Source organism: Nelumbo nucifera, chromosome 1, assembly GCF_055504915.1.
Source record: "Nelumbo nucifera cultivar China Antique chromosome 1, China Antique-T2T, whole genome shotgun sequence".
Lineage (NCBI taxonomy): Eukaryota > Viridiplantae > Streptophyta > Magnoliopsida > Proteales > Nelumbonaceae > Nelumbo > Nelumbo nucifera.
In genome coordinates this window covers 147,195,795-147,220,754 of record NC_142649.1, presented here as the reverse complement: position 1 = coordinate 147,220,754, position 24,960 = coordinate 147,195,795, and the positions used below count along the sequence as shown (strand labels likewise).

Genomic DNA, 24,960 nt, shown 5'->3' with positions numbered 1-24,960 from the left:
CACATTCAGATCTGGACTCTCTGAGTGAATAGGGTCAAGACCCTATCCTATCTGCTAATCCATCTCAGAATTCGCCCCATTATTAACTAATAAAATAGCCCAGTTCGAAAATGGGCTTCAGGCCCATTAAGCTTATGTGCTCTCTTAACCTTCCTAACTGCTGCCCAGTTGGGCTTCCTTGTATGGCGTGGGACCCAAGCATTGATCTACACATCAGCCACATGGGTTCGGCCCAGCCTTTGTTACAAGGCCTGGCCGAATACACTGCTAAGGACAGTGCACCCCCTGAAACCCATCGAATGGGCTCTATGGGCCCAACACTTACCCTAAGTGGTCCCTGGGCCAAGCCACTTTGTAACACCCAGGGACTGTGGGCAGATGCAAGATTAGCCCATCAGGTATTATACTCAATGGTCTTACACTTAACCTCTCAGCCCATAATGATCATACATTGCCCGACAAGAGAGGACCTCTCCCTCGGCTGCAAGGAACAGTGTTGCACTCTCTACTTATATGGATCCTGGGAATTAAAACCTTCTTGCAAACATTTTTAGAAACCATAGTATATATACTTTTATATCTCATATAAAATATATTTTGCAAAAACAAATCTCAACGATTGAAATCGGCTGCCGGCAGTCTTGGTTTCCATCAGTGAGAGTGCATCCCCGATCATTACCTTTGTTCGACAAAGGGGTTGATCCTGTCACTATGATCACCCACTCAGATGAATTCTCAGACAGTCCCAACATACCTAGGTTTTGACCCCCGCTAAGGATCTCACTGATTGGTATATCAAAGACAGCCCAATCCGACACCTAGTGCAGTATCATAATCGAGTCTAGGGGTCGGGTGTAACTTTCCAGTTTTGCCCATCAATCTCCAAGGTCCAGGGCAATACTGAAAATCTGGTCCAGTTCAAAGATTCAATTAATCCTACACTGTATGTGCCTAGGGTCTCACCCTGGTTGCTGAGACAGGCCACCCCAACCGATTTGGTGGCACCACAGTGTCAGCCTTGTCAGGATAGATCTCCTCAGGCCGACCCACTGGCTGTGAACATTCTAAACTAATAGGAGTCTCATTAAGTGTCCAGTTTAAGGGTATTACACAGAAACTTACCAAGGGAACATGAATCAAATATTTACTTTTATTCATTTACAATAAACTCAAAGTACATCATTCTGATTGAAGCTAAGGGCATACAAAACTGTCTTAACATGTTGATGGTCCAATGTCTCTCTATTGTGACAATAAGGCAGCCATTAATATTGCAGCCAATCCAGTTCTTCATGACAGGACAGTAGAAATCTGTTGAATTAAAAAATATGAAAGAAAGTAGTTTCTTGAAGAGAGAAGGAAGAGAGGAGAAGAAGAGAAGAAGAGAAGTTGAAAGAAAAGAGAGCAATAATCTGGCCACCCCCTTCACTTATTATTTATACTAAAATAATAGAACAGTACAAAGACAACTATGCCCTTATAGGGCGGCAAAACATAAAACAGCATATATAACATTCAAAAGACATAATAAAATTTGGACTCACATAACTACTGTGGTCCCCACCTCCTATCTAACAACTAACATAAAACATCTACTCAGAAAAACATCATAAAACTATTTAATCTTCAACACTCCCCCTCAAGTTGGGAGTAAATGTCACACATTCCCAACTTGCGTAGATCATGTTCAGGCTTGTTCCTTGCCACCCCTTTAGTGAGAACATCAGCTAGCTACAACTCTGAAGAGACATAAGGCAAACAAACTTCTCCGGTTGTTACCCTTTCTCTTATAAAGTGTCTATCAACTTCAATGTGTTTTGTCCTATCATGCTGAATTGGATTGTGGGCAATATTGATTGCAGCCTGATTGTCACAGTATAACATCATAGGTTCCTCTACTTTCACCCCAATCTCACTCAAAAGAGACCTAACCCAAAGAAGTTCTGAGACACCATGAGCCATGAATCTATACTCAGCCTCTGCACTTGACCTTGCCACAACCGCTTGCTTCTTACTCTTCTAGGAGTTCAAGTTTCCACCTACAAAGGTACACACTCTTGATGTAGACCTCCTGTCATCTAAGCATCCTACCCAGTCTACATCTGTATAGGATTCTAGCTTCAGATTCTCATGATTTAAGAAAATAATGCCTCTTCCATGGTGCTTTTTCAAATATGCAAGTATTCTCTCAATAGCTTCCCAGTGCTGAACCCGAGGTGCATGCATGTATCGACGACTCACAACACTAACAGCATAAGAAATATCTGGTCGTGTCATACACAAATACAGCAGTCGGTCCACCATTCTTTGATATCTCCCCACATCCTTTACCAATTCCCCATCCACACCATTAATTCTGTGATTTGGATCAATAGGAGTGTCTGCTGGTTTGGTCCCCAACTTCCTAGTCTCTCGCAGTAGGTCAAGTACATACTTTCTCTGTGAAATGAAGATCCCATGCTTGGATCTTGCAACTTCAATCCCTAAGAAGTATTTGAGCTCACCAAGATCTTTGATCTCAAATTCTTGCTGCAATGATTTTTTGAGATCATTAATCTCCTCTAGATCATTTCCTGTCACCACTATATCATCCACATACACAATCAAAATTGACACCAAAGCATCTCTCCTCTTCACAAAGAGGGTGTGATCAGACTGTGTCTGTGTGCATCCAAAACGGATGAGTGCCCCTCTAAACTTGTCAAACCAAGCCCTAGGTGACTATTTCAGTCCATATAGAGATTTTCTGAGTCTGCACACCTTTCCTTTACCAACATTTTCATAAAATCCTGCTGGAATGTCCATATATACCTCCTCTTGTACGTCACCATTGAGGAAAGCATTTTTGACATCAAGCAGGAACAAGGGCCATGAATAGGTGGCTTCTGAGATAAAAGGATGCGAACTGAACTCATCTTAGCTACTGTGCAAAGGTTTCCAGATAATCAACACCATAGGTTTGAGTATACCCTTTTGCTACCAACCTTGCCTTGTACCTCTCTATCTTGCCATCGGCCTTATACTTCACTGTGAATACCCATTGACATCCGACTTTCTCCTTGTCTGGGGGGAGATCAACTATTTCCCAAGTTTGGTTTTTGACCAAAGCATCCTTCTCATCTTGCATGGCTGTTTTCCACTCAGGTTTGGAGAGAGCCTCAGTAACATTCCTGGGTATAGACACAAAATCCAGGGAAGAAAGAAAAGCACGGTAGGAGGGTGATAAGGCACTATAGGAAAGATGGTGCAAAATACAGTGGGTTTTACACTTTCTCTTCCCCTTACGAAGTGCAATGGGAAGATCAAGGTCGGTGGGATCAACTGCAACAATGGTGTTAGGGGCAGAAACATTATCATCAAAAAACATAACAGGCTCAGGCTCAAGAGGAATACCTAGAACTGTATCTTCCGAATCTGGAGTTTCAGAAGGACTGACAAAGAGTGATGTGGGTCGAGGATGTGTGGAGTCAACCATCATCTGCCGGCACTGATATTGCTGTGAGGTTGCCCGTAGTGGCTCAGGTAATGAAACTGGAGGTGCAGGTGTTGGCTGAACTGATGATGCAGGTGGTGGCTGAACTGTTGGAGGCACCACAGAAACAAGAAGAGGAACAGATTGTGAGTTCTCCTCCCTAAAACTCTTCTCCTGAGGAGAACCACTCGAGAAGAAGAATGTAGATTCAAAAAAGGTAACATCCATAGTGACAAATCTACTCCTCGACACTGGGTCATGATAGCAATACCCCTTTTGGTTCTGAGCATAAGAAAAACACATTTCTTGGCCTTAGGATCCAATTTCTTGCGATGAGGGCCAAGAATGTGAACAAAAGAAACACAGCCAAAAACCCTCAGAGGTATATGAAATATCTCTCCATCTGGAAAAAGAAGGCTAAATGGGTCAAGTTTGTATCTTGAGGGGAAGAGTTTGTATCAGGTTTCTTCTCCTCCCTAGTGAGATACCTGTTTGCTAAAAGGTTGTAGCTGAAGTAGTAGAAGAGAGGTGAAGGCAAACAAGTGCTGAGAATGTTGAACTGTGTAACCCAGTTGACAGTACTATTATTTATAGTAGATTACAATACAATGTTACATGAAATGTCTGGAATGCCCCTGATTAGTGATGGGACACCCAGACTGCTTAAAACACTAAACATACTTAGGCTCAATAACAAAGGTCCAGTACCTAACAGCTTAAAACCCAATACTAACTAACATGTACACTTATCAGCCGAACCAACAATACATAAAAACAGTCAACTTAACACTCCCCCTCAAACTAAGCATGGATGTCAGTCATGTTTAGCTTGCCAAGAAGGTCCAAGAATTTTGTTGCAACCAACCCTTTAGTCAGCACATCTGCAATCTGCATCTCGGATGGAGTATAAGGAATGCAGAGTTCTCCCGAGACTATTCTCTCTCTAACAAAATGTCAATCAATCTCAATATGTTTCGTCCTGTCATGTTGCACTGGGTTATTTGCAATGTTGATGGCAGTCTTGTTGTCACAGTACAGCCTGAGAGGACCCTCAGCTTTTATGCCAAGCTCACCAAGAAGGGTCCTAAGCCACAGAAGTTCAGCAACACCATGAGCCATAGCTCGATATTCAGCCTCCGCACTTGATCTAGCAACCACATTCTGCTTCTTACTCCGCCATGTAACCAGGTTCCCTCCAACAAATGTACAATATCCCGAAGTTGATTTTCTGTCCCCAGCAGAACCGGCCCAATCTGCATCAGTATAAGCTTCAATTTCAATTTTATTGTGTTTTCTAAACAGAATTCCCTTTCTTGGGCAAGTCTTCAAGTACCTGAGAATCTTTTCAGCTGCTCTCATATGAGGGATCTTTGGTGAGTGCATGAACTGACTGACAACATGCACAGCATAAGCAATATCTGGTCGGGTGAGAGATAGATATATCAGCTTCCCTACCAATTTTTGGTATCTCTCTTTATCACAGTAGTCCTCCCCTACTGATTCCTGTAGACCATGGTTCTATTCTATTGGAGTATCTGCTGGTCTACACCCTATCATGTCTGTCTCTTCTAGGAGGTCAAGTACATACTTCCGCTGACATATATAGATCCCCTCTCTTGACCTAGCAACTTCAATCCCAAGAAAGTTATCTCAAATGGCCTAAGTCTTTGATCTCAAATTCAGAAGCTAAAAGCTCCTTTAGTCTTTTGATTTCTTCCATGTCATTCCCAGTAATCACCATATCATCCACATAAACAATGAGTGTTGTAAGTTTGCTATCCTGTCTCTTTATGAACAAGGTATGGTCTGCACCACTCTGAGTGTACCCCACTTTCTTCATGGCCCCACAAAGCCTCTCAAACCATGCACGAGGAGACTGCTTTAGGCCATATAATGCTTTCCTCAGTTTACACACCTTTCTATCAAAGTCGTAGCTTGGTGGAGGGTCCATAAATACCTCTTCATGAACATCACCATTTAGGAAGGCATTCTTCACATCCAGCTGATGGAGTTCCCATGAAAAAATTTGCTACTAATGACAGTAAAACCTGAATTGTGTTGAGCTTCGCTACTGGAGCAAAGGTTTCTTTGTAGTCAATCCCTTCTTTTTGAGTAAACCCCTTTGCCACAAGCCAGGCCTTGTACCTTTCAATGGACCCGTCCTCCCTATGCTTTACAGTGAACACCCACTTGCATCTGACAGTGCTCTTCCCTTCTTGCAGATCCACTAATTCCCAAGCCCTTGCTTTCATTAAAGCTTTCATCTCTTCATTCATAGCTTCTTTCCACCTTGGGTCAGACATAGCCTCTAAGTACCTAGAAGGAATATGTACAGAGGAAAGAGCAACACAAAGGAGTGATAGGATGGAGATAAATGTGAGTAAGAAACAAAATCAGCAATGGGGTGCCGAGTAGTACAAGAACGGATAGATTTACGAAGAGCAATAGGAAGATCCAAATCAAAAGTATGTGTGTTGGGATTACCTTGGATTGCGGAGACAGATTGATCCGAGTCCAACTGGTTGCTATCATGAGTTTGAGGGCCCTTTTTTCTTTTGTTGTAGGTGATTCTTATATCTTTCTGTTGCCTACTAGAGCCCTCAGGAACATCTGCAATATCAGGAGAGGTAGTAGGCACAGTGAGAGCCTCACTAGGTTCACCCGGGATGCCACAACTAGGAGGAGTAGAAGGAGAGGATGGAAGGCCCGAGGCAGATAGAGGAACAAAAAAGAAGGTAGAATAAGAATCCTCTTCCATCCCACTAGTCTCTCCCTGAAGAGGATTCTGGGAAGACTGAAAGTAGGGTTGAGACTCAAAAAAGACCACATCTCTGGTGACATACTTTCTCTTGGTGACAGGATCATAACACTTGTAACACTTTTGTGTAGGAGAGTACCCCAAAATAATTCCTTTCGTAGCCCTAGGATCTAGCTAGGTCTTCTTTGGATCCTTTACATGTATAAAACATACACAACCAAAGACCCTAGGAGGAAGAGGAAAGTCTGGAAGGTTAGGACACAGAACAGAGAAAGGGGTTTTCATACCCAACACCTTAGATGGCATTCGATTTATCAGATATGATGCAGTAAGTACTGCATGAGACCAATAGTGCTTGGGAACCTTGTGCTGGAATAGTAAGGCCCGATCTGTCTCCAATAGATGTCTATTCTTGTGCTCAGCAACCCCATTCTATTGAGGGGTATTAGCACAAGATGATTGATGTAGCATGCCAACATCTTCCATGAACACGTTCAAGGATTTTTCAAAATATTCAGCAGCATTATTTGACCGGAATTGCTTAATCTTCTTGTCAAATTGTGTTTCAATCATTTTGCAAAATGCCATGGTTATCCGTGGCACTTCATCTCGTCCTTTTAATAGGTAGATCCATGTGCATCGAGAGTAGTGGTCAATAAAACTGATAAAGTAACAAAATCCATCAATAGAAACAATAGGTGAAGGACCCCAAACATCAGAATGAACCAAATCAAAAGGAGCTTGAATTTCATTACTGGAAACTAGATAAACAGTTCTACATTGTTTTGACAGTTGACATACTTCACAAGCTAAACTCTGACTTGAAATGCCCTTAAACAATTTGGGAAACAACACTTCTGAAAGCTTAAGTGTTGTAGCTGAAGTAGTAGAAGAGAGGAGAAGACCAAGAGATGCTGAGAATGTCGAACTGAACTAACTCAGTCGACAGTACTATTATTTATATTAAAGTACAGTACATAACAACTTAAAACACTAAACAGACTTAGGCCCATTAACACAGGCCCAGTACATAACAACTTAAACTCAAATATAGGCTAATAAGAACTCTTAACAGCCGAACCATCAATACATACAAAACCTTCAACCTAACACTCCCTCTCAAGCTAAGCATGGGTGTCAATCATGTTTAGCTTGCCAAGAAGGTCCATGAACTTTGCTGCAGCCAACCCTTTAGTCAATACATCTGCAATTTGCATCTCATATGGAGTATAAGGAATGCAGAGTTCTCCCGAGACTATTCTCTCTCTAACAAAATGTCGATCAATCTCAATATGTTTTGTCCTGTCATGTTGCACAGGGTAATTTGCAATGTTGATGGCAGCCTTGTTGTCACAATACAGTCTGAGAGGACCCTCAGCTTTAATGCCAAGCTCATTAAGAAGGGTCCTGAGCCATAGGAGTTCAGCAACCCTGTGAGCCATAGCTCGATATTCTGCTTCCGCACTTGATCTAGCAACTGCATTCTGCTTCTTACTGCGCCATGTGACCAGGTTCCCTCCCACAAATGTACAATATCTTGAAGTTGATTTTCTGTCTCCAACAGAACCAGCCCAATCTGCTTCAGTATATGCTTCAATTTCAATTCTATTGTTTTTCCTGAATTGAATTCCCTTTCCTGGGCAAGTCTTCAAGTACCTAAGAATCCTTTCAACTGCTTTCATATGAGGGACCTTTGGAGAGTGCATGAATTGACTGACAACATGTACAACATAAGCAATATCTGGCCGAGTAAGAGATAAGTATATCAGCTTCCCTACCAATTTTTGGTATATCTCTCTGTCACAGTAGTCCTCCCCTACTGATTCTTGTAGGCCATGATTCTGTTCTATTGGAGTATCTACTGGCCTACACCCCATCATGCCTGTTTCCTCTAGGAGATCAAGAACATACTTCTGCTGGCATATGTAGAGTCCTTCTCTTGACTTAGCAACTTCAATCCCAAGAAAATATCTCAAATGGCCCAAGTCTTTGATCTCAAATTCCGAAGCTAAAAACTCCTTCAGTCTTTTTAACTCTTCCAAGTCATTCCCGGTAATCATCGTATCATCCACATAAACAATGAGTGTTGTAAGTTTGTTATCCTGTCTCCTTATGAACAAGGTATGATCTGCACCGCTCTGAATGTACCCCACTTTCTTCATAGCCCCACAAAGCCTCTCAAACCATGCACGAGGAGACTGCTTCAAACCATATAATGCTTTCCTCATTTTACACACATTTCTACCAAAGTCATAGCCTAGTGGAGGTTCCATAAATACCTCTTCATGAAGATCACCATTTAGGAAGGCATTCTTCACATCCAGCTGATGAAGTTCCCATGAAAAATTTGTTGCTAGTGACAATAGAACCCGAATTGTGTTGAGCTTTGCTACTAGGGCAAAGGTTTCTTTGTAGTCAATTCCTTCTTTTTGAGTAAACCCCTTTGCCACAAGTCTGGCCTTGTACTTTTCAATGGACCCGTCCTCCCTGTGCTTTACAATAAACACCCACTTGCACCCAACAGTGCCCTTCCCCTCTGGCAGATCCACTAATTCCCAAGTTCTTGCTTTCATTAGGGCTTTCATCTCTTCATTCATAGCTTCTTTCCACCTTGGATTAGACACTGCCTCTAAGTACCTAGAAGGAACACGTACAGAGGAAAGAGCAAATACAAAGGAGTGATAGGCAGGAGATAAATGTGAGTAAGAAACAAAATCAGCAATGAGGTGCAGGGTGGTACAAGAACGGATAGGCTTACGGAGAGCAATAGGAAGATCCAAATCAGAAGTATGTAAGTCAGAATTACCTTGGATTGCAGAGACAGATTGATCTGAGTCCAACTGGTTGTTGTCATGAGGTTGAGGGCCCTTTTTCCTTTTGTTGTATGTGAGTATCTCTTTTTGTTGCCTACTGGAGCCTTTAGAGACATCTGGAGCATCAGAAGAAGTAACCGACACAGTGGGAGCCTCAGTAGGTTGACCCAGAATGCCACAACTAGGAGTAGCAGAAGAGGATGGAAGGCCCGAGCCAGATAGAGGAACAAAAAAGGATGGAGAATGAGAATCCTCTTCCATTCCACTAGTCTCCCCCTGAAGAGGATTCTGAGAAGACTGAAAATAGGGTTGAGACTCAAAAAAGACCACATCTCTGGTGACATACTTTCTCTTGGTGACAGGATCATAACACTTGTAACCCTTTTGTGTAGGAGAGTACCCCAAAAATATTCTCTTCGTAGCCTTAGGATCCAGCTTGGTCTTCTTTGGATCCTTCACATGTAGGAAACATATACAGCCAAAGACCCGTGGAGGGAGAGGAAAGTCTGGAAGAGTGGGACACAAAACAGAGAAAGGGGTTTTCATACCCAATACCTTAGATGGCATCCGATTTATCAGATATGACGCAGTAAGTACAGCTTGAGACCAGTATTGCTTGGGAACTTTGTGCTGGAATAGTAAGGCTCAAGCTGTCTCCAATAGATGTCTATTCTTGCGCTCAACAACCCCATTATGCTGAGGGGTATTAGCACAAGATGATTGATGTAACATGTCAGCATCTTCCATGAATAAGTTCAAGGATTTTTCAAAATATTTAGCAGCATTATCTGACCGGAATTGCTTAATCTTCTTATTAAACTGTGTTTCAATCATCTTGCAAAAAGCCATAGTTATCCGTGGTACTTCATCCCGTCCTTTTAACAGATAGATCCATGTGCATCGAGAATAGTGGTCAATAAAACTGATAAAGTAACGGAAGCCATCAATGGAAACAATGGGTGAAGGGCCCCAAACATAAGAATGAACCAAATCAAAAGGAGCTTGAATTTCATTATTGGAAATTGGATAAACAGTTCTACATTGTTTTGACATTTGACATACTTCACAAATTAAACTCTGACTTGAAATGCCCTTAAACAATTCGGGAAACAACATTTCTAATGAATAGAAAGACAAATGACCTAGCCTAGCATGCCACAGATGCAACCTAGCTATTGACTCCACACTCTCCAGACTACTAGCAGCAGATGCTTGTAAGGCTGAACCGATGTCTGCATCAAAATAGTAGAGGCCTCCATACTCATGACCGCTCCCAATCGTTCTCCTCGTCAATCTGTCTTGAAAGACACAATGAGTAGGAAAAAAAGTTATACTACAGTTCAAATTTTTTGTAAGTTTTGAAACAGACAAAAGATTTGAGGTAAGATTGGGAACATGTAGAACTGATTTAAGAGAGAGGTCCTTGCTTAGGTCAACCACCCCTTTGCCAGAGATGGTGGAGAAAGACCCGTCAGCAACTCTCATCTTATCCTGACCAGACAACAAATGATATGAAGAGAATAAGGAGGACATATGTGTCATGTGGTCAGTTGCACCGGAATCAATAACCCAAGAAGTAGAATCAATAGAGCTAGTTGCACTAAAGGCAGAGACTGTACCTGATCTGGCAAGAGAGGTGGAAGCAAAAGAATTATTCCTTAGACGGGCTAATGCCCGGCTAAGGACCTCTACCTCACTAGTAGTGAAGCCCAAAGCACCAGCTCTAGAGGAATCAACAACTTGCCCCATAGGAGAAGAAGACACTGTTGGTATATTTTGTGAGTTGTCACCATTGTTGTTGGTAACAAGATTCCCACTTGCCGCATGACCCTTTTGTTGTTTCTTGTCCTTTCTCAATGCAGCTGGCTTCAGGTGAGGATACAGGACCCAACACTTTTCTTTTACATGTCTCTCACCACCACAATGAGTGCACTTAAGGTGCTTCTTGTCTGGATGTCTGTTTCCCTTAGTGGAGACCAGGGCTGAATGTTCTCCAAATTGTTCAGTTGGTTGAGTCAGAGAGTCAACTTGCATCTCCTTTCTCCTGACTTCTTCATTCCTCACCAGATAATAAACATGGTGTAACTCGGGCAATTCATCTCTCCCTAGAATTTGTGACCTTATACCCTCATACACTGGGTCCAGGCCAGCCAAGAACTTAAAGGCTCTGCTCTCTTCAATCTGCTTATCATGTCTCTCCTTGTCCTTGGAATTTTCCCAATCCAATATCAAGTGATGGTCAAGCTCTTCCCAAAGGCCTTCCAGGGTTGCAAAGTATGTTGCAACTGTCATATCCCCTTGCCTTAAGGCCGCAATGTCTTGATTCAATTTGTAGATTCTAGCATTGTTTCTCTTCTGTCCATAGGTTTTAGATACCTTTTCCCAAATCTTGGTTGCTGTAGGAAAGTGATGAACAGTCCTGGCAACCCGAGGAGTCATAGAGGCAAGCAACCAGGACATAACTGTGGCATTCTCCTTGCGCCACACAGCATACTCAGCACGGCCAACCTCAGGTTCCTTCTTGTTCCCATCTAAGTAGCCTGTGAGATCATGGGAAGTAATAAAAAGCATTGCAGACACGGATCACTCCCTGAAGTTGTACTCATCCAGCAACACACTTGTAATTTGCAAGCTGTGCAGATTAGGGTTTTCCAGATTTGAAGACCTTGCAGCAGGTCTGTTGTCCCTAGAAGAAACCTCTCCGGATACTGAAGACATCTTGACTGCAGCCTCTGTGTAGATGGCACTGTTTAAGACTAGACGAAGTGATCACAGTGCTGAGAGAGAAACTAGTTGCAGAGCTGAAGAAGGTTTTGACAGCTCACAACACTGTTTCAGACTTGCCGAGACTGTCACAGTTCTGAAGCAGTTCAGTTACAGCAGCAAATGAGGTGTTATGGGCTGGTAACCGACCTGAAACTAAGGGCTCTCCACCACTATGCTATGCAGACTTCACTTGAGCTTCGAGTACTGCAACTGTAAAGGGAGTTCTCCCAACTGTGGTATGCAGACTTCACTTGAGCTTTGAGTACTACAACTGTAAAGACAGTTCTCCCCCTTACGGCTACTGCTAGGACTGCTGAAATCAGTCCTCAACTAGGTCTGTCCTATACAGACCTCTCTTAGTAGCCGAATAGCTACTATCTACTAGAAACAGTCTAGTAGGACATCAGCGTCTGGGTCTTACTTCCCTTGCGCCCTACAACCAAGGGAAACCCTAGGTTCGAACCTTGTTTTGTTCTCCTACAACCCTAGGGTTTCACAACAGCAACCCAGAAAAAAAAAAAAGGAAAAGAAAGACAGCAAGAGAGAAGGGATGGCGTCGGCTGTAACCAGGAAGGTGCTTAATGCTCTGCTACCATGAAAGCTGAAGTGTTGTAGCTGAAGCAGTAGAAGAGAGGAGAAGGCCAAGAGATGCTGAGAATGTCGAACTGAACTAACTCAGTCGATAGTACTATTATTTATATTAAAGTACAGTACAATGTTACATGAAATGACTGGGATGCCTCTGATTAGTGATGGGACACCCAGACAACTTAAAACACTAAACAAACTTAGGCCCATTAACACAGGCCCAATACATAACAACTTAAACTCAAGTACAGGCTAATAAGAACTCTTAACAGCCGAACCATCAATACATACAAAACCTTCAACCTAACAACTTCCAATGAAGAAAAAGGTAAATGACCTATCCTAGCATGCCACAGATGCAACCTAGCTATTGACTCCACATTCTCCGGACCACTAGCAGAAGATGCTTGTAAGGCTGAACCGATGTCTACATCAAAATAGTAGAGGCCTCCATACTCATGACCGCTCCCAATCGTTCTCCTCGTCAATCTGTCTTGAAAGACACAATGAGAAGGAAAAAAGGTTATGCTACAGTTCAAATTTTTGGTAAGTTTTGAGACAGACAAAAGATTTGAGGTAAGACTAGGAACATGCATAACTGATTTAAGAGAGAGGTCCTTGCTTAGGTCAACCACCCCTTTGCCAGAGATGGTGGAGAAAGACCCGTCAGCAACTCTCATCTTATCCTGACCAGACAACAAGTGATATGAAGAGAATAAGGAGGACATATGTATCATGTGGTCAGTTGCACCGGAATCAATAACCCAAGAAGTAGAGTCAATAGGACTAGTTGCACTAAAGGCAGAGACTATACCTGATCTGGCTAAGGACCTCTACCTCACCAGTAGTGAAGTCCAAGGTACCGGCTCCGGAGGAATTAGCAACCTGCCCCATGGAAGAAGAAGCCACTGTTGGTATACTCTGTGAGCTATCACCATTGTTACTAGTGACAAGGTTCCCACTTGCCGCTTGACCCTTCTGTTGCTTCTTGTCTTTTCTCAATGCAGCTGGCTTCAGGTGAGGATACAGGACCCAACACTTTTCTTTTACATGTCTTTCACCTCCACAATGAGTGCACTTAAGATGCCTTTTGTCTGGATATCTGTTCCCCTTTTGATTTGTAGAAATCAGGGCTGAATGTTCTACAAATTGTTCAGCTGGTTGCATTTGAGTGTCAACTTGCATCTCCTTTCTCCTGACCTCTTCATTCCTTACTAGATAATAAACATGATGTAACTCGGGCATTTCATCTCTTCCAAGAATTTGTGACCTTATGCCCTCATACACTGGGTCCAGGCCAGTCAAGAACTTAAAGGCTCTGCTCTCTTCAATCTGCTTATCATGTCTCTCCTTGTCCCTGGCATTCTCCCAATCCAGAATCAAGTGATGATCAAGTTCTTCCCACAGTCCTTTTGGAGTTGCAAAATATGTTGCAACTGTCATATCCCCTTGCCTTAAAGCAGCAATGTCTTGGTTCAACCTGTAAATTCTAGCATTGTTTTTCTTTTGTCCATAGGTTTTTGACACTTTTTCCCAAATCTTAGCTGCTGTGGGAAAGTGTTGAACAGTCCTGGCAACTCGTGGAGTCATAGAAGCAAGCAGCCAGGACATAAATGTGGCATTCTCCTTGCGCCACACTGCATACTCCACACTGCCAACTTCGGGTTCCTTCTTCTTCCCATCTAAATAACCTGTGAGTTCACGGGAAATAATAAAAAGCATTGCAGAAACTGACCACTCCCTGAAGTTGTATTCATCCAGCAACACACTTGTAATCTGCAAGCTGTGCAGATTCGGGTTCTCCAGATTTGAAGACCTCCCACCAGGTCTGTTGTCCCTAGAAGAGACCTCTCCGGAAATTGAAGACATCTTGGTTGCGGACTTTGTGTAGATAACACTGTTTCAGACTAGCCGAAGTGGTCACAGTTCTGAAGTGGACCAGTTACAACAGCAAGAAGAATTCTGTGAGCAAGTAACCGACCTGAAACTGAGAGATCTCCACCACTGCACTATGCAGACTTCTCTTGGGCTTCGACTTCTGTTACTGTAGAGAGTGTTCACCCCTACGACTAATGCTAGGACTGCTGAAATCAGTCCTCAACCTAGGTCTGTCCTATACAGACCTCTCTTAGCAGCTGAATGGCTACTAACTACTAGAAGCAGTCTAGTAGGACATCAACTTCTGGGTCTTACTTCCCTTGTGCCCTACAACCAAGGGAAACCCTAGGTTCGAACTTTGTTCTGTTCTACGGAAACCCTAGGGTTTTTCTGCAGCAACCAGGATAAAAAAAAAAAGAGAGAGAGAAAGAAAGCAAGAGAGAAGAGTTGGCGTCGGCTGTAACCAGAAGATCGCTCAATGCTCTGATACCATGTTTGCTGAAAGGTTGTAGCTGAAGTAGTAGAAGAGAGGTGAAGGCAAACAAGTGCTGAGAATGTCGAACTGAGTAACCCAGTTGACAGTATTATTATTTATAGTAGATTACAATATAGTGTTACATGAAATGTCTGGAATGCCCCTGATTAGTGATGGGGCACCCAGACTGCTTAAAACACTAAACAGACTTAGGCCCAATAACAAAGGCCCAGTACCTAACAGCTTAAAACCCAATACTAACTAACATGTACACTTATCATCTGAACCAACAATACATAAAAACAGTCAACTTAACAATACCCTAATTTTCCACGGGCACCAATAGCCATCTTAGCTGATTGTGCCCACTCCAAATAATTTGTACCATCAAGTTGTACTGTAGTAATGATCTCAAACCCAAAATATCACTACTACCTCCAACACCCAGTCCCACAGTACCGGTAGATTTCATCTCGGTATTCCAACTCTCCATTTTACTTCAAACAGTTCAACAGTAAGAAAAAAATAGATTGGAGACCTTCAAAAAATAATTTAATACTACACACACAGAAACCAACCCTTCTGGAAGAAGAAAACCCTAGTTGGAGGGAAATCTCTCTCCTCCCCACGCCTCCCAACAGAGAGAAATGTGAATCGATCACTCCGGGAGGCCTAGAAAATTTTAGAAACCAAACTGCTCTCTTCAGAAAATCAAAAGAAAACTAACAATACCTGGGTGCCCAAGATCAGATCAAAAACAAAGAGTCCAACTTTTCTGGGACTCTTCCCCGTACTCCAGTTCTTCCTGATTTTGATGCCGAACAGTAGATCACCTTCCTAATGTCTAGATCCCACCAAAAACTCGAAGAACTGGGCAATCTATAGCAGATCGATCAGCCCTTTACTACTTCATGCAGTCGGCTGATCTAGGGCTGCATGAGAATGCTTCAAGAAACCCTAGCTGATGCTCTGATACCAAGTAGAAATCTGCTGAATTAAAAAATATGAAAGAAAGTAGTTTCTTGAAGAGAGAATGAAGAGAGAAGGAGAAGAAGAGAAGAAGAGAAGTTGAAAGAAAAGAGAGCAATAATCTGGCCGCCCCCTTCACTTATTATTTATACTAAAATAATAGAACAGTACAAAGACAACTATACCCTTATAGGGCGGCAAAACATAAAACAGCATATATAACACTCAAAAAACATAATAAAATTTGGACTCACATAACTACTGTGGTCCCCACCTATCTAACAACTAACATAAAATATCTACTCAGAAAAACATCATAAAACTAATTAATCTTCAACAAGGACCAAGCATATTGAAGTTGACAAGCATTTCATAAGGGAAAAACTTGAAAAGGGGGAAGTCTATACTCCTTATATCAGTTCAAAGGAACAATTAGCTGATGTCCTTACAAAGGGTCTTCACTGTTTGCGACATAATGAATTGTTTGACAAGTTGGGCATGATTGACATATATGCTCCAACTTGAGGGGGGCGTTGTAACATGTAATGTAATAGTGTAGGGGTATTTTTGGTTTTGTCTCTTCTAATATGTTATAAGTCGTCGCCCTAAGGCCCCATTCACTTTTCGATAAGTTACTTACCCAGGTAGATGCAATTATCTGGGTAAGTTTCTCCTGGGAAACACTTACTCGGGTAAGTGCATTTACTCATGTTCTTTTATTTCCCAGGTAAATAAGGCAATGACCATTTTATCCATAGAAATTCATTATTAAAAGGGGCATTTTTGTCCCATTCAACTGTTGGCAACTTTCCACCTATGTGGGAAGTTATTTACCCATCTAGGAGATGGGTATCACTTTCCTGGGTAAGTAGTACGCAGGAAAATAAACTTTCCCCGGTCCCCACATTAAGCTGAAAAAAGAACATGGGATTCTTGGTCAATGGGAACCAAAATCCCATTGACCAACTCTCCCCCCTCTCAAAATCCAAAAAAGGAACGCCCCCTAAGTATAAATATAAACTTAGGCGCCACCAGCCTAGAACAATAGAATAGAACTCTTCTTCTCCCTTTCTTCTCTCTTCCTTCTTCTATTCTCTCTTTTATCTTTGCTGGACTACAATGCTTTATTGGGAAGTTGCAAGAATTTGTATGATGATGACTGTAACATATGTGAGCTCAAATAGGATTGCTATAGCTGCAAAAGAGGCACTAAAGTAATATAAGAAACCAGGATTTAAAATAACAAATCATAATTTACTATAAATAATAATGGGAATTACTATATATAGTAAATCTCCACTCACAAAAAAGAGATAATAAATTCTAATTCAAAATAAAAATATGTGGAATTGTGTGGGTCCTGCTCTAACTCTAAAATCATGTCGTTTCCTAATTCAAATTAAAAAAAAAAATCCAGCAAAAATGCTTTCAAGATGTTCCATTGGTGTGGGTCCCATTCTTCTAGATTATGTTATTAAATCACAAATCAAGCATAATTTAGTCTCCTAAATCAATTAAAAACCCAGGTTACCCAGCCTAAATGCTTACCTCATGGATAATGGATCCTAAGCAAAATATGCTTGTATTGTTTCCTGTCCTGAGGACTACGTTATTTACTAGTTACTATAAAGTAAGTTCTTAGTAAAAAATAGTAAATCTGTGGAAGACTGAAATTTAGCACTCTGCCAGTACCCTAGGTGTCTAGGACCTTCTAATGAACTTCCTTTTATGGGATTATGAACTTGTGGACTGCATTGAATCTCTATGGGCCCCAATATGTAAACTCCTGATTTCCCATTAACTTCCCAAAATTGCAAATAGTCCACTTTTCTTCTTTTTAACCTGCATCAACAGTGGAGGAATTCTTTTAGATCTTTCTTTCAATCAGTGCTTTTCTGGTAAGGAGTTGCCACAAAAGCTATGAGTTCCTATCTCTGCCTATCAATCCATCTTTTTATGTTTGCAAAACGAAGACTGACTATATTTTTTTGTCAACTCTTTTATTGCATATTTGAAGTCTATATTAACTGGTGTTAAGATTACGTTCAATATCTTAAATTTAGACTGTATCTTTTTTGTGGTCAGTTAGTTTAGCACCTATGTATCAACTAGTCATTGCATTAGCTAGGGAGGCCAAATGACTAGTCACCACTTTATTCAATTGACAATGCTGATGGACACTGCTGCATGTTTTCACATTCTCCATGCTATGTCCTTGCCATTTTCTATGTGACATAGTTTGATTCTTTTGTTTTTACTTTAAGAGTATAGAAATATAAGCATTCTTCACATTAAGAAAGGTAAATATACTAGTCATGTTTCTGTCATTGTGATTCTAACCATCAACAATTAAAGGATCACCAAGATTCAATATGCGAAGGGGCATTTTGTTCTAGCACTTGAATTGGATCTAAGGGTGAGCAGATATGGTTTTGGGCGGAATCTAATATTCTTATTCATGGTACACGGAGTGCCTTTTGTTGGATGTATTTTTAATTTTCGTTTACATCATTATATAAACTTCATGACTTTGCCTTGTGCCCCTCTGTTTGAATTTTTGGGTTAAAAAAAGAAAAAAGGGAATATGTTTTACCCTCCTAACTCTTTTCATAGTTCATTTTCTCTATGTCATGTGGGGAAATCTGATAGGTCCAATATTAGATTATCAGCCTCCAAAGGATCTTGCTTGTACTGATTTTTCTTGAAGCTGAATATATTTGCTTCCTGCTCTTTTCTTTTTCTCTGACAACTCTTTTTTGCAGAAAGCTGCAATCAAGAAGATGGATATGAAAGCAACAAGGGAATTCCTTGCTGAATTGAAGGTTCTGACACATGTTCATCACTTGAACCTGGTATAGGATTCCCCCAGTGGTTGTATAAAATATTCCTAATGTTATGCCATTGATGATTTACACAAGAAAATCCCATAAGTCATTGTAGTTATGTTGTGAAAATCTGGCTAAGTCATGCTGAAATGTCACAATAGCTTAGTTCTTAGCAAGGAATCATAGCTGACTGAAAGCAACATACATTCATCTGTAATCATCTGACCTACATGGACACCTAAACTAATTAGTCAATTCATCATTCTTCTTGTATATTTCTTATCTTTCCCACTGAATAATGCATTTGACTTGGTAAAGTTTCCTGTCTTCATGTGTCAGGCATCTATTCTGAAAGATAACCTTTTCCCTTTTGGTTCGCCTCTTTCTTATCATTTAATCTTTGTTGTTGCAAGCCTCTTAATTTATATAGCTGCCTTATTTTAGTACAGTCAATTCAACTTGGAATACTCAACCATGGAGGACCCTTGTCATTCCAAATCAAGAAATCCAATATTTGTCAATACACTGCAAAACTTAGTTCTTCTTTGGTTCATTAAATTTTAACTTACCATTCTATACAAATTCTTTTTTCTGAACAATCAATAGTGTTTGTAACAAAAGGTACAGTGTCATTTTGCCAAACTTGATTATTGGACTAGTAGTCAATGGCTAGTTCTTGCTGTCAAGGCAACTAAAGCATTTAGTTTTCTTTTCAAAAGCCAAAATACCATATTTTTTATGTGAAAAATGAAAAACTGGTAAAATGTGAATTTCAGAATTGATAAATGGATGTGCATCTCACATGGTTGAACTTAGTTGAAAAGTTTGATTAATTTGATTTGCATGGTTGTACGGAAGCTATTTTGCATTGATGATCCTTAAGAGGTCTAGTATTTATTAATAATTTGTTAAATGATTCAATGCAGGTGTGCTTGATTGGATATTGCACTGAGGGTTCTTTGTGCTTGGTCTATGAGTTCATTGAGAAAGGAAACTTGAGCCAAAATTTGCATGGATTAGGTGAGACTCAATAGTGCACAACATAAAACCATTGCCTCAAATTTATGTTTTCTCAACTGCCCATGGTGCATTATTTTCTCTGCTTTTAGGGAAGGAACCACTATCATGGTCTACTAGAGTGCAAATTGCCCTTGATTCAGCAAGAGGTCTTGAATATATCCATGAGCATACCGTTCCTGTGTATGTCCATCGTGATATTAAATCAGCAAACATTTTGATAGACAAGAACTGCCATGGAAAGGTTTGCATGATCCCTTTCACAATCTAGCTGGATGTTGATAGTTCATATATTTTATTTTTACCAATACTTGTTTATTTTAGGTTGCGGATTTTGGACTGGCAAAGTTGACTCAAGTTGGAAGTGCTTCATTACAATCACATCTAGTGGGAACATTTGGATACATGCCTCCAGAGTGAGTTTTCTCCTGTTTTCTTGTTTAATCTTATTGGTACTTCTATCAGCCAGTTATTATTTTTATCGTCTTTTTTTTCCCGAGTCTCTTGTTCTATCAGCCATCTGAATGTTCTTGGTTGCATGGCCATCAAGTCTGTTGGTATATCTTTTCTCTCTAAATGGGAAGATATGTCATGATTGTCAATATCTAATGATCTAAAGGTTCATGGTATAGATAAGTATGACTAAGGCTGCAAACAATAAACATTTGTCCAAATATGAATCTGAATCTGATGCAGTTAAGGGTGATCTGAATTTGATCTATCTATAATTGGATCAAAGATAATGTTTAAGTACATGTGCTTATATCTACATGAAGCTTATATTGTATCTATTAGTAAAATTGGTTTGAATTTTGTATGTTTAGTGAAAGAGTCATAAGTTCAAGTCTCATAGAAGTTATTTCTAGTTCATTTTATTGATAATGTATAATATTTTGATAATTTTAGTTTAATTTATTAATGGTATTTAATATAGACCATGTCCCTTAGTGGAGTCCAGCATTGGGTAATGTCCTTTTATGTCAACCAACTTAAAATAGAATAGAAAATCAAGAAGAAAATAAGAAGAAGAAATAGAGAAGACACCAAGATTTAGTGTGGTTCCGCTTGGTAGCTTACATCCACGGGAAAAGAGGAAAAATATCTACTATGAGAACAAGAGATACATAGCTTATCCGCAAGCAGAAGGGGGGAGAGGACTCAGGCAGGGCCAAGATGGTGGGTCGGATGATCTTAGCCCGATGGGGAGTTTTGGGGTTAGTGGTATGGGCCAGTGGGGATCGGGTGACCCGGTAGGAAATGGTAGTCAACATACGCCTACCCAATTTCAGACATAACTTATTAGAAAAAGAAGTTCAGGGGACGGGAGCTCAGAAGGGGCAAGCAGAACAAAGACGACAACTCCCAGAAGGGAGAAAGGTCGAATGGAGCTTGGGAAAGAGAGGAAGACGGATTAGGGAGGAAACAGCCAGCTGTGTGCAGCTATCCCTCCTAGTACAACTGAGTTTTCAACGCCCAGGCAAACTGTGGGAGAGGAACAGGGAGAGGCGGCGAAAGAAAAGGAAGTTCTATCCTCAGAAGAATCTGAACTAGAGGAGATCATCCCTTTGGCGATAATTGAAGAAAGGGAGTTAGTCACTCTGCCGATGCTACCTCCGGCTAAGACCCCAATGAACAGGCATGGTATGCACAGAGGGGAGGGAAGGGACAAAAGAGGGCGGGAAAGGAGGGGGAGGAAGGAGTAGAGGGTGGAAAGGAGGTGGAACCAACCTCTGCATGGGTAAACTCAAAATTGCTGGGGTTAGGAAAATTTCTGGGAATTTCGATGTCAGGAATAGAAGAAGAAACCATTAAATTTTTGGAGGAGATAGAGAATAGAGTTCTGTTTGAGAGAGGAAAAATGAATGCTAAAAAAGGGGGAGTTCGATGAAAAAAAACAGGGAAATACTCCGTCTGGCTTGGGGTTTAAATGATAGGGCAGGAAAAGGGGAGGGGGGAAATGGTTAGGAGGAAAGGGAAGAGAAGGGAGTTAGGGAGCTTATTGTGTTAGAGTTATGGAATTAAAAGTTTTGACTTGGAATATAGGGATTGGGGTCGGGGAGAAGAAGAATGGTAGTGTGCGATTTGTTGAAAAGGTGGAATTCTGATGTGGTGTTCATTCAAGAATCAAAGTTGGAAAGGGTGGAGGCAACGGTAATTAGAAGTCTTTGGGGACAAGGGGAAGTTAGGTGGATAAGCAAGGTGGCAAGAGGTACTGCAGGGGAGCTGATAACAATGTGGGATCGATCAAGATGTAAGCAGTGTTTTAAAATGCGGAGGCGTGACGCGAGGCGTTCCACTACCTAGAGGTGTGAGGCGTAATTCAGAACGCAAGAGGCGTAAGCCTCCCAAACACAAGGAGGCGTAAGCTTCCTTAAGAGGAGGGAGGTTATGAGGAGGATGAAAAGGAAGGGGGGATCTCATTTTTTCTTTATTTTTAATAAAAATCTTTTATATTAAGAAGAATAAAGATGCATAAAAATCTTTATTTTTATTTATATTTTTAATAAAAATCTTTCCCCTTATCTTTTCTTCCCTTCCCTTACTTTTCTTTTCTTTCCTTTTCTCTTTTTTTCTTCTCTTTCCTTTCCTTTTCTTTCCCTTTCTTTTCTTTTCCTTTCCTTTCCCTTCCTTTTTTTCTTTTTCCTTCTTTTTTCTATATTTTCATATCAGATGTGCATGAGGTGCAAGAGGTGTATGCCTCTAGCACACCTCTTGCACCTGAGGCGTACGCCTCAGAGGTGTCAGCGCCTCTGGCATACGCCTCAGGGCGTTTTGGGAGCGCCTCGCCTCCAGGCGTACGCCTCCCACACCTTTTAAAACACTGGATGTAAGTTGGTTGACTCTCATGTTGGGGCTTTTTCAATATCAGTTGTTTTAGAAATGGAGGGAGGGGTTAGGGGTCTATTCACTAATGTCTATGGGTCATCAGAAGAAGCGGAGAGGAGAAAACTTTGGGAGGATCTAACTGAGGCGAGAGGATCCTCCACCCTACCCTGGGTGCTGGGAGGTGATTTTAATGTCACTAGATTTTTAGAGGAGAGGAATGGGGGCAGAAGAGGGACTAGGGAGATGAGGAGCTTTTCTGATTTTGTTAACCAACATGATCTGCTGGATTTACCATTATTGAGAGCTCAATTCACTTGGACGAACAACCAAGAGTCCCCAACGTTAGTTAAGTTAGACAAGTTTTTGGTAAATATGGAGTGGGATTCGTTGTTCCAGACTTTTTAGTTTAGGAGGCTTTGCCAGACTGGTTTCAGATCACTCTCCTATCCAGCTCAGGTGTGGTGTGTTGGGTCAGAGAAAATCTACATTTAAGTTGGAACATGCCTGGTTTGAGGAAGAAGATTTCCCTTCTTAAAAACTACTTGGATGGAGACAGGTAGAGGGAACAAGCTCCTATGTCTTAGCCAAGAAGTCGGGAGCTTTTGAGGAGGCAATGAAAATCTGGAAGGAAGAGAGGTGGAAAGAATCAGAGGCAGAAAAGAAAAGGTGTCTAGAGGTTATTAAAGAAATTGATTCAGCTGAAGAGAAGGATCCCATCTCACAGGTAGAAAGGATTAAGAGGCAGGAAGCTAAATTACTTTTTGATAATCTGGTATATAGAGATGAGTTGAAGTGGAGACAAAGGGCAAAGGTGAAATGGCTTAAGCTGGGGATAAGAACTCCAGTTTTTTTCACAAGATGGCAAAGGAAAGACCTAGAATAAACACAATTGAAAGGCTAGAGTTTGAAGGGTTAAGTGAAGAAACTAGGCCGGGGTTAAAGAAATTGTTAATTGACTTCTTCTCAGGTTTGTTTAAAGAAAAGTGGAAAAGAAGACTGGTGCTGAGGGGATTAAACTTCAAAAAAATTTTTGAAGTGCAGACAGAAAATTTTGTTAGAGGCTCCTTTCTTGGAAGAGGAAATCTGGAAAGTAATAAAAAACATGGAGATAGAGAAATCCCCAGGTCCAGACGGGCTCACCAACTTGTTTTATAGAAGTTGTTGGGATGTGATTAAGGCTGATGTGATGCAAGTTTTCCAAGATTTTCATAGGAATGCATCTCTGGAAAGGAGTCTGAATGCCACATTCATCTCCCTGATTCTGAAGATTGAAGGAGCTACTAATATTAAGGATTTCAGGCCAATTATCTTGTTGAATAGCTTTTACAAAATATTAGCCAAAGTCTTAATGAAGAGAATGAAAAAGGTCCTTGCTGATGTGATCTCTCAAAATCAAATTGCGTTTGTCCCAGGGTGCCAAATGTTGGATAGTGTCTTGGTGGCAAATGAGATAATTGATTCTAAGCAAAGAGAGGGCTCTCCAGGGGTGATTTGTAAGTTGGATCTGGAAAAGGCTTACGACAATTGTTAATTGCAGGTGTTTGGACTTTGTCCTAGAGAGGATGAGTTTTGGCCAAAAGTGGAGGAATTGGATAAAAGTCTGTATTACCTCTCCTAAATTCTCTATTCTGGTTAATGGACAGTCAGTGGGTTTCTTTAAAAGCTCAAAGGGACTTCGGCAGGGAGACCCTCTCTCCCCCCTACTATTCATGTGTAATGGTCTTACTATGTTCATAAAGTCAGTGAGGGAGGGGGGACTTTGGAAAGGATTTGAGGTGTCTCCAGGTGGGGAAAAGGTACAAGTGTTACAATTAGCAGATGATACATTATGTTTTGTAGAAGCAAAGGAAGATCAAATTGAGATTTTGGCTGGGGTGGTCAGTTGTTTGAAGTAGTATCAGGTTTGAAGGTAAATTGGAACAAAAGCAGTTTGTTTCCAGTGGGACAGGTGGAAAATTTGGAGGGTTGAGCAGAAAAGCTTGCCTGTCAGGTGGGATACTTACCAACTAAGTACTCAGTCTCCCTTTAGGAGCTAAATGTACTTCTGCTTTGATTTGGGAACCAGTTCTGAAGTGTTTGGAGAAAAAATTGGTCTCTTGGAAAGCCAAGTACTTGTCATTAGGGGGCAGAATTACACTTCTGAAAAGTGCTCTGACTAACCTCCCTGCTTTCTATCTTTCTCTTTTCCCTATCCTGGGGAAAATAGCCCATAGAATTGAGAAGTTACAAAGGGAATTTCTGTGGAGGGGGTGGGAGGATAAGAAGAAAATTCACTTAGTAAGCTGGGAGCAGGTGTGTTTACCAAAAGATAAAGGAGGTTTGGGTATCAGAAAAGTAAGGAACTTTAACACTGCACTTATTGGGAAATGGATCTGGAGGTTTGGATTGGAAAGAAAAGAATGGTGGAGAATATTAATGGCAGCCAAATATAATACCGACAGGGGAGATTGGATCACTAGCCCTCACTTCAACTCTCTGGGCTGTTCAATTTGGAAAAAAATCATGGACACTCTTCCTACCTTTAGCAGAGGTTTGAGACCCAAATTGGGGAAAGGGGATAGATTGCTCTTTTG

At 41.1% G+C, this 24,960-nt stretch overlaps 1 protein-coding gene across 1 annotated transcript in view; it reads left to right on the top strand.

Annotated features, from left to right (window-relative positions):
• LOC104588034 (chitin elicitor receptor kinase 1-like) overlaps positions 1–24,960 on the top strand; it is a 60,116-nt gene that overhangs the window by 31,854 nt on the left and 3,302 nt on the right. The window contains exons 6-9 of the mRNA XM_088894629.1: positions 18,482–18,571; positions 19,471–19,564; positions 19,654–19,805; positions 19,886–19,977. Of these exons, the coding sequence (XP_088750755.1) occupies positions 18,482–18,571; positions 19,471–19,564; positions 19,654–19,805; positions 19,886–19,977 (428 nt within the window). The remainder of the gene's footprint in view (positions 1–18,481; positions 18,572–19,470; positions 19,565–19,653; positions 19,806–19,885; positions 19,978–24,960) is intronic.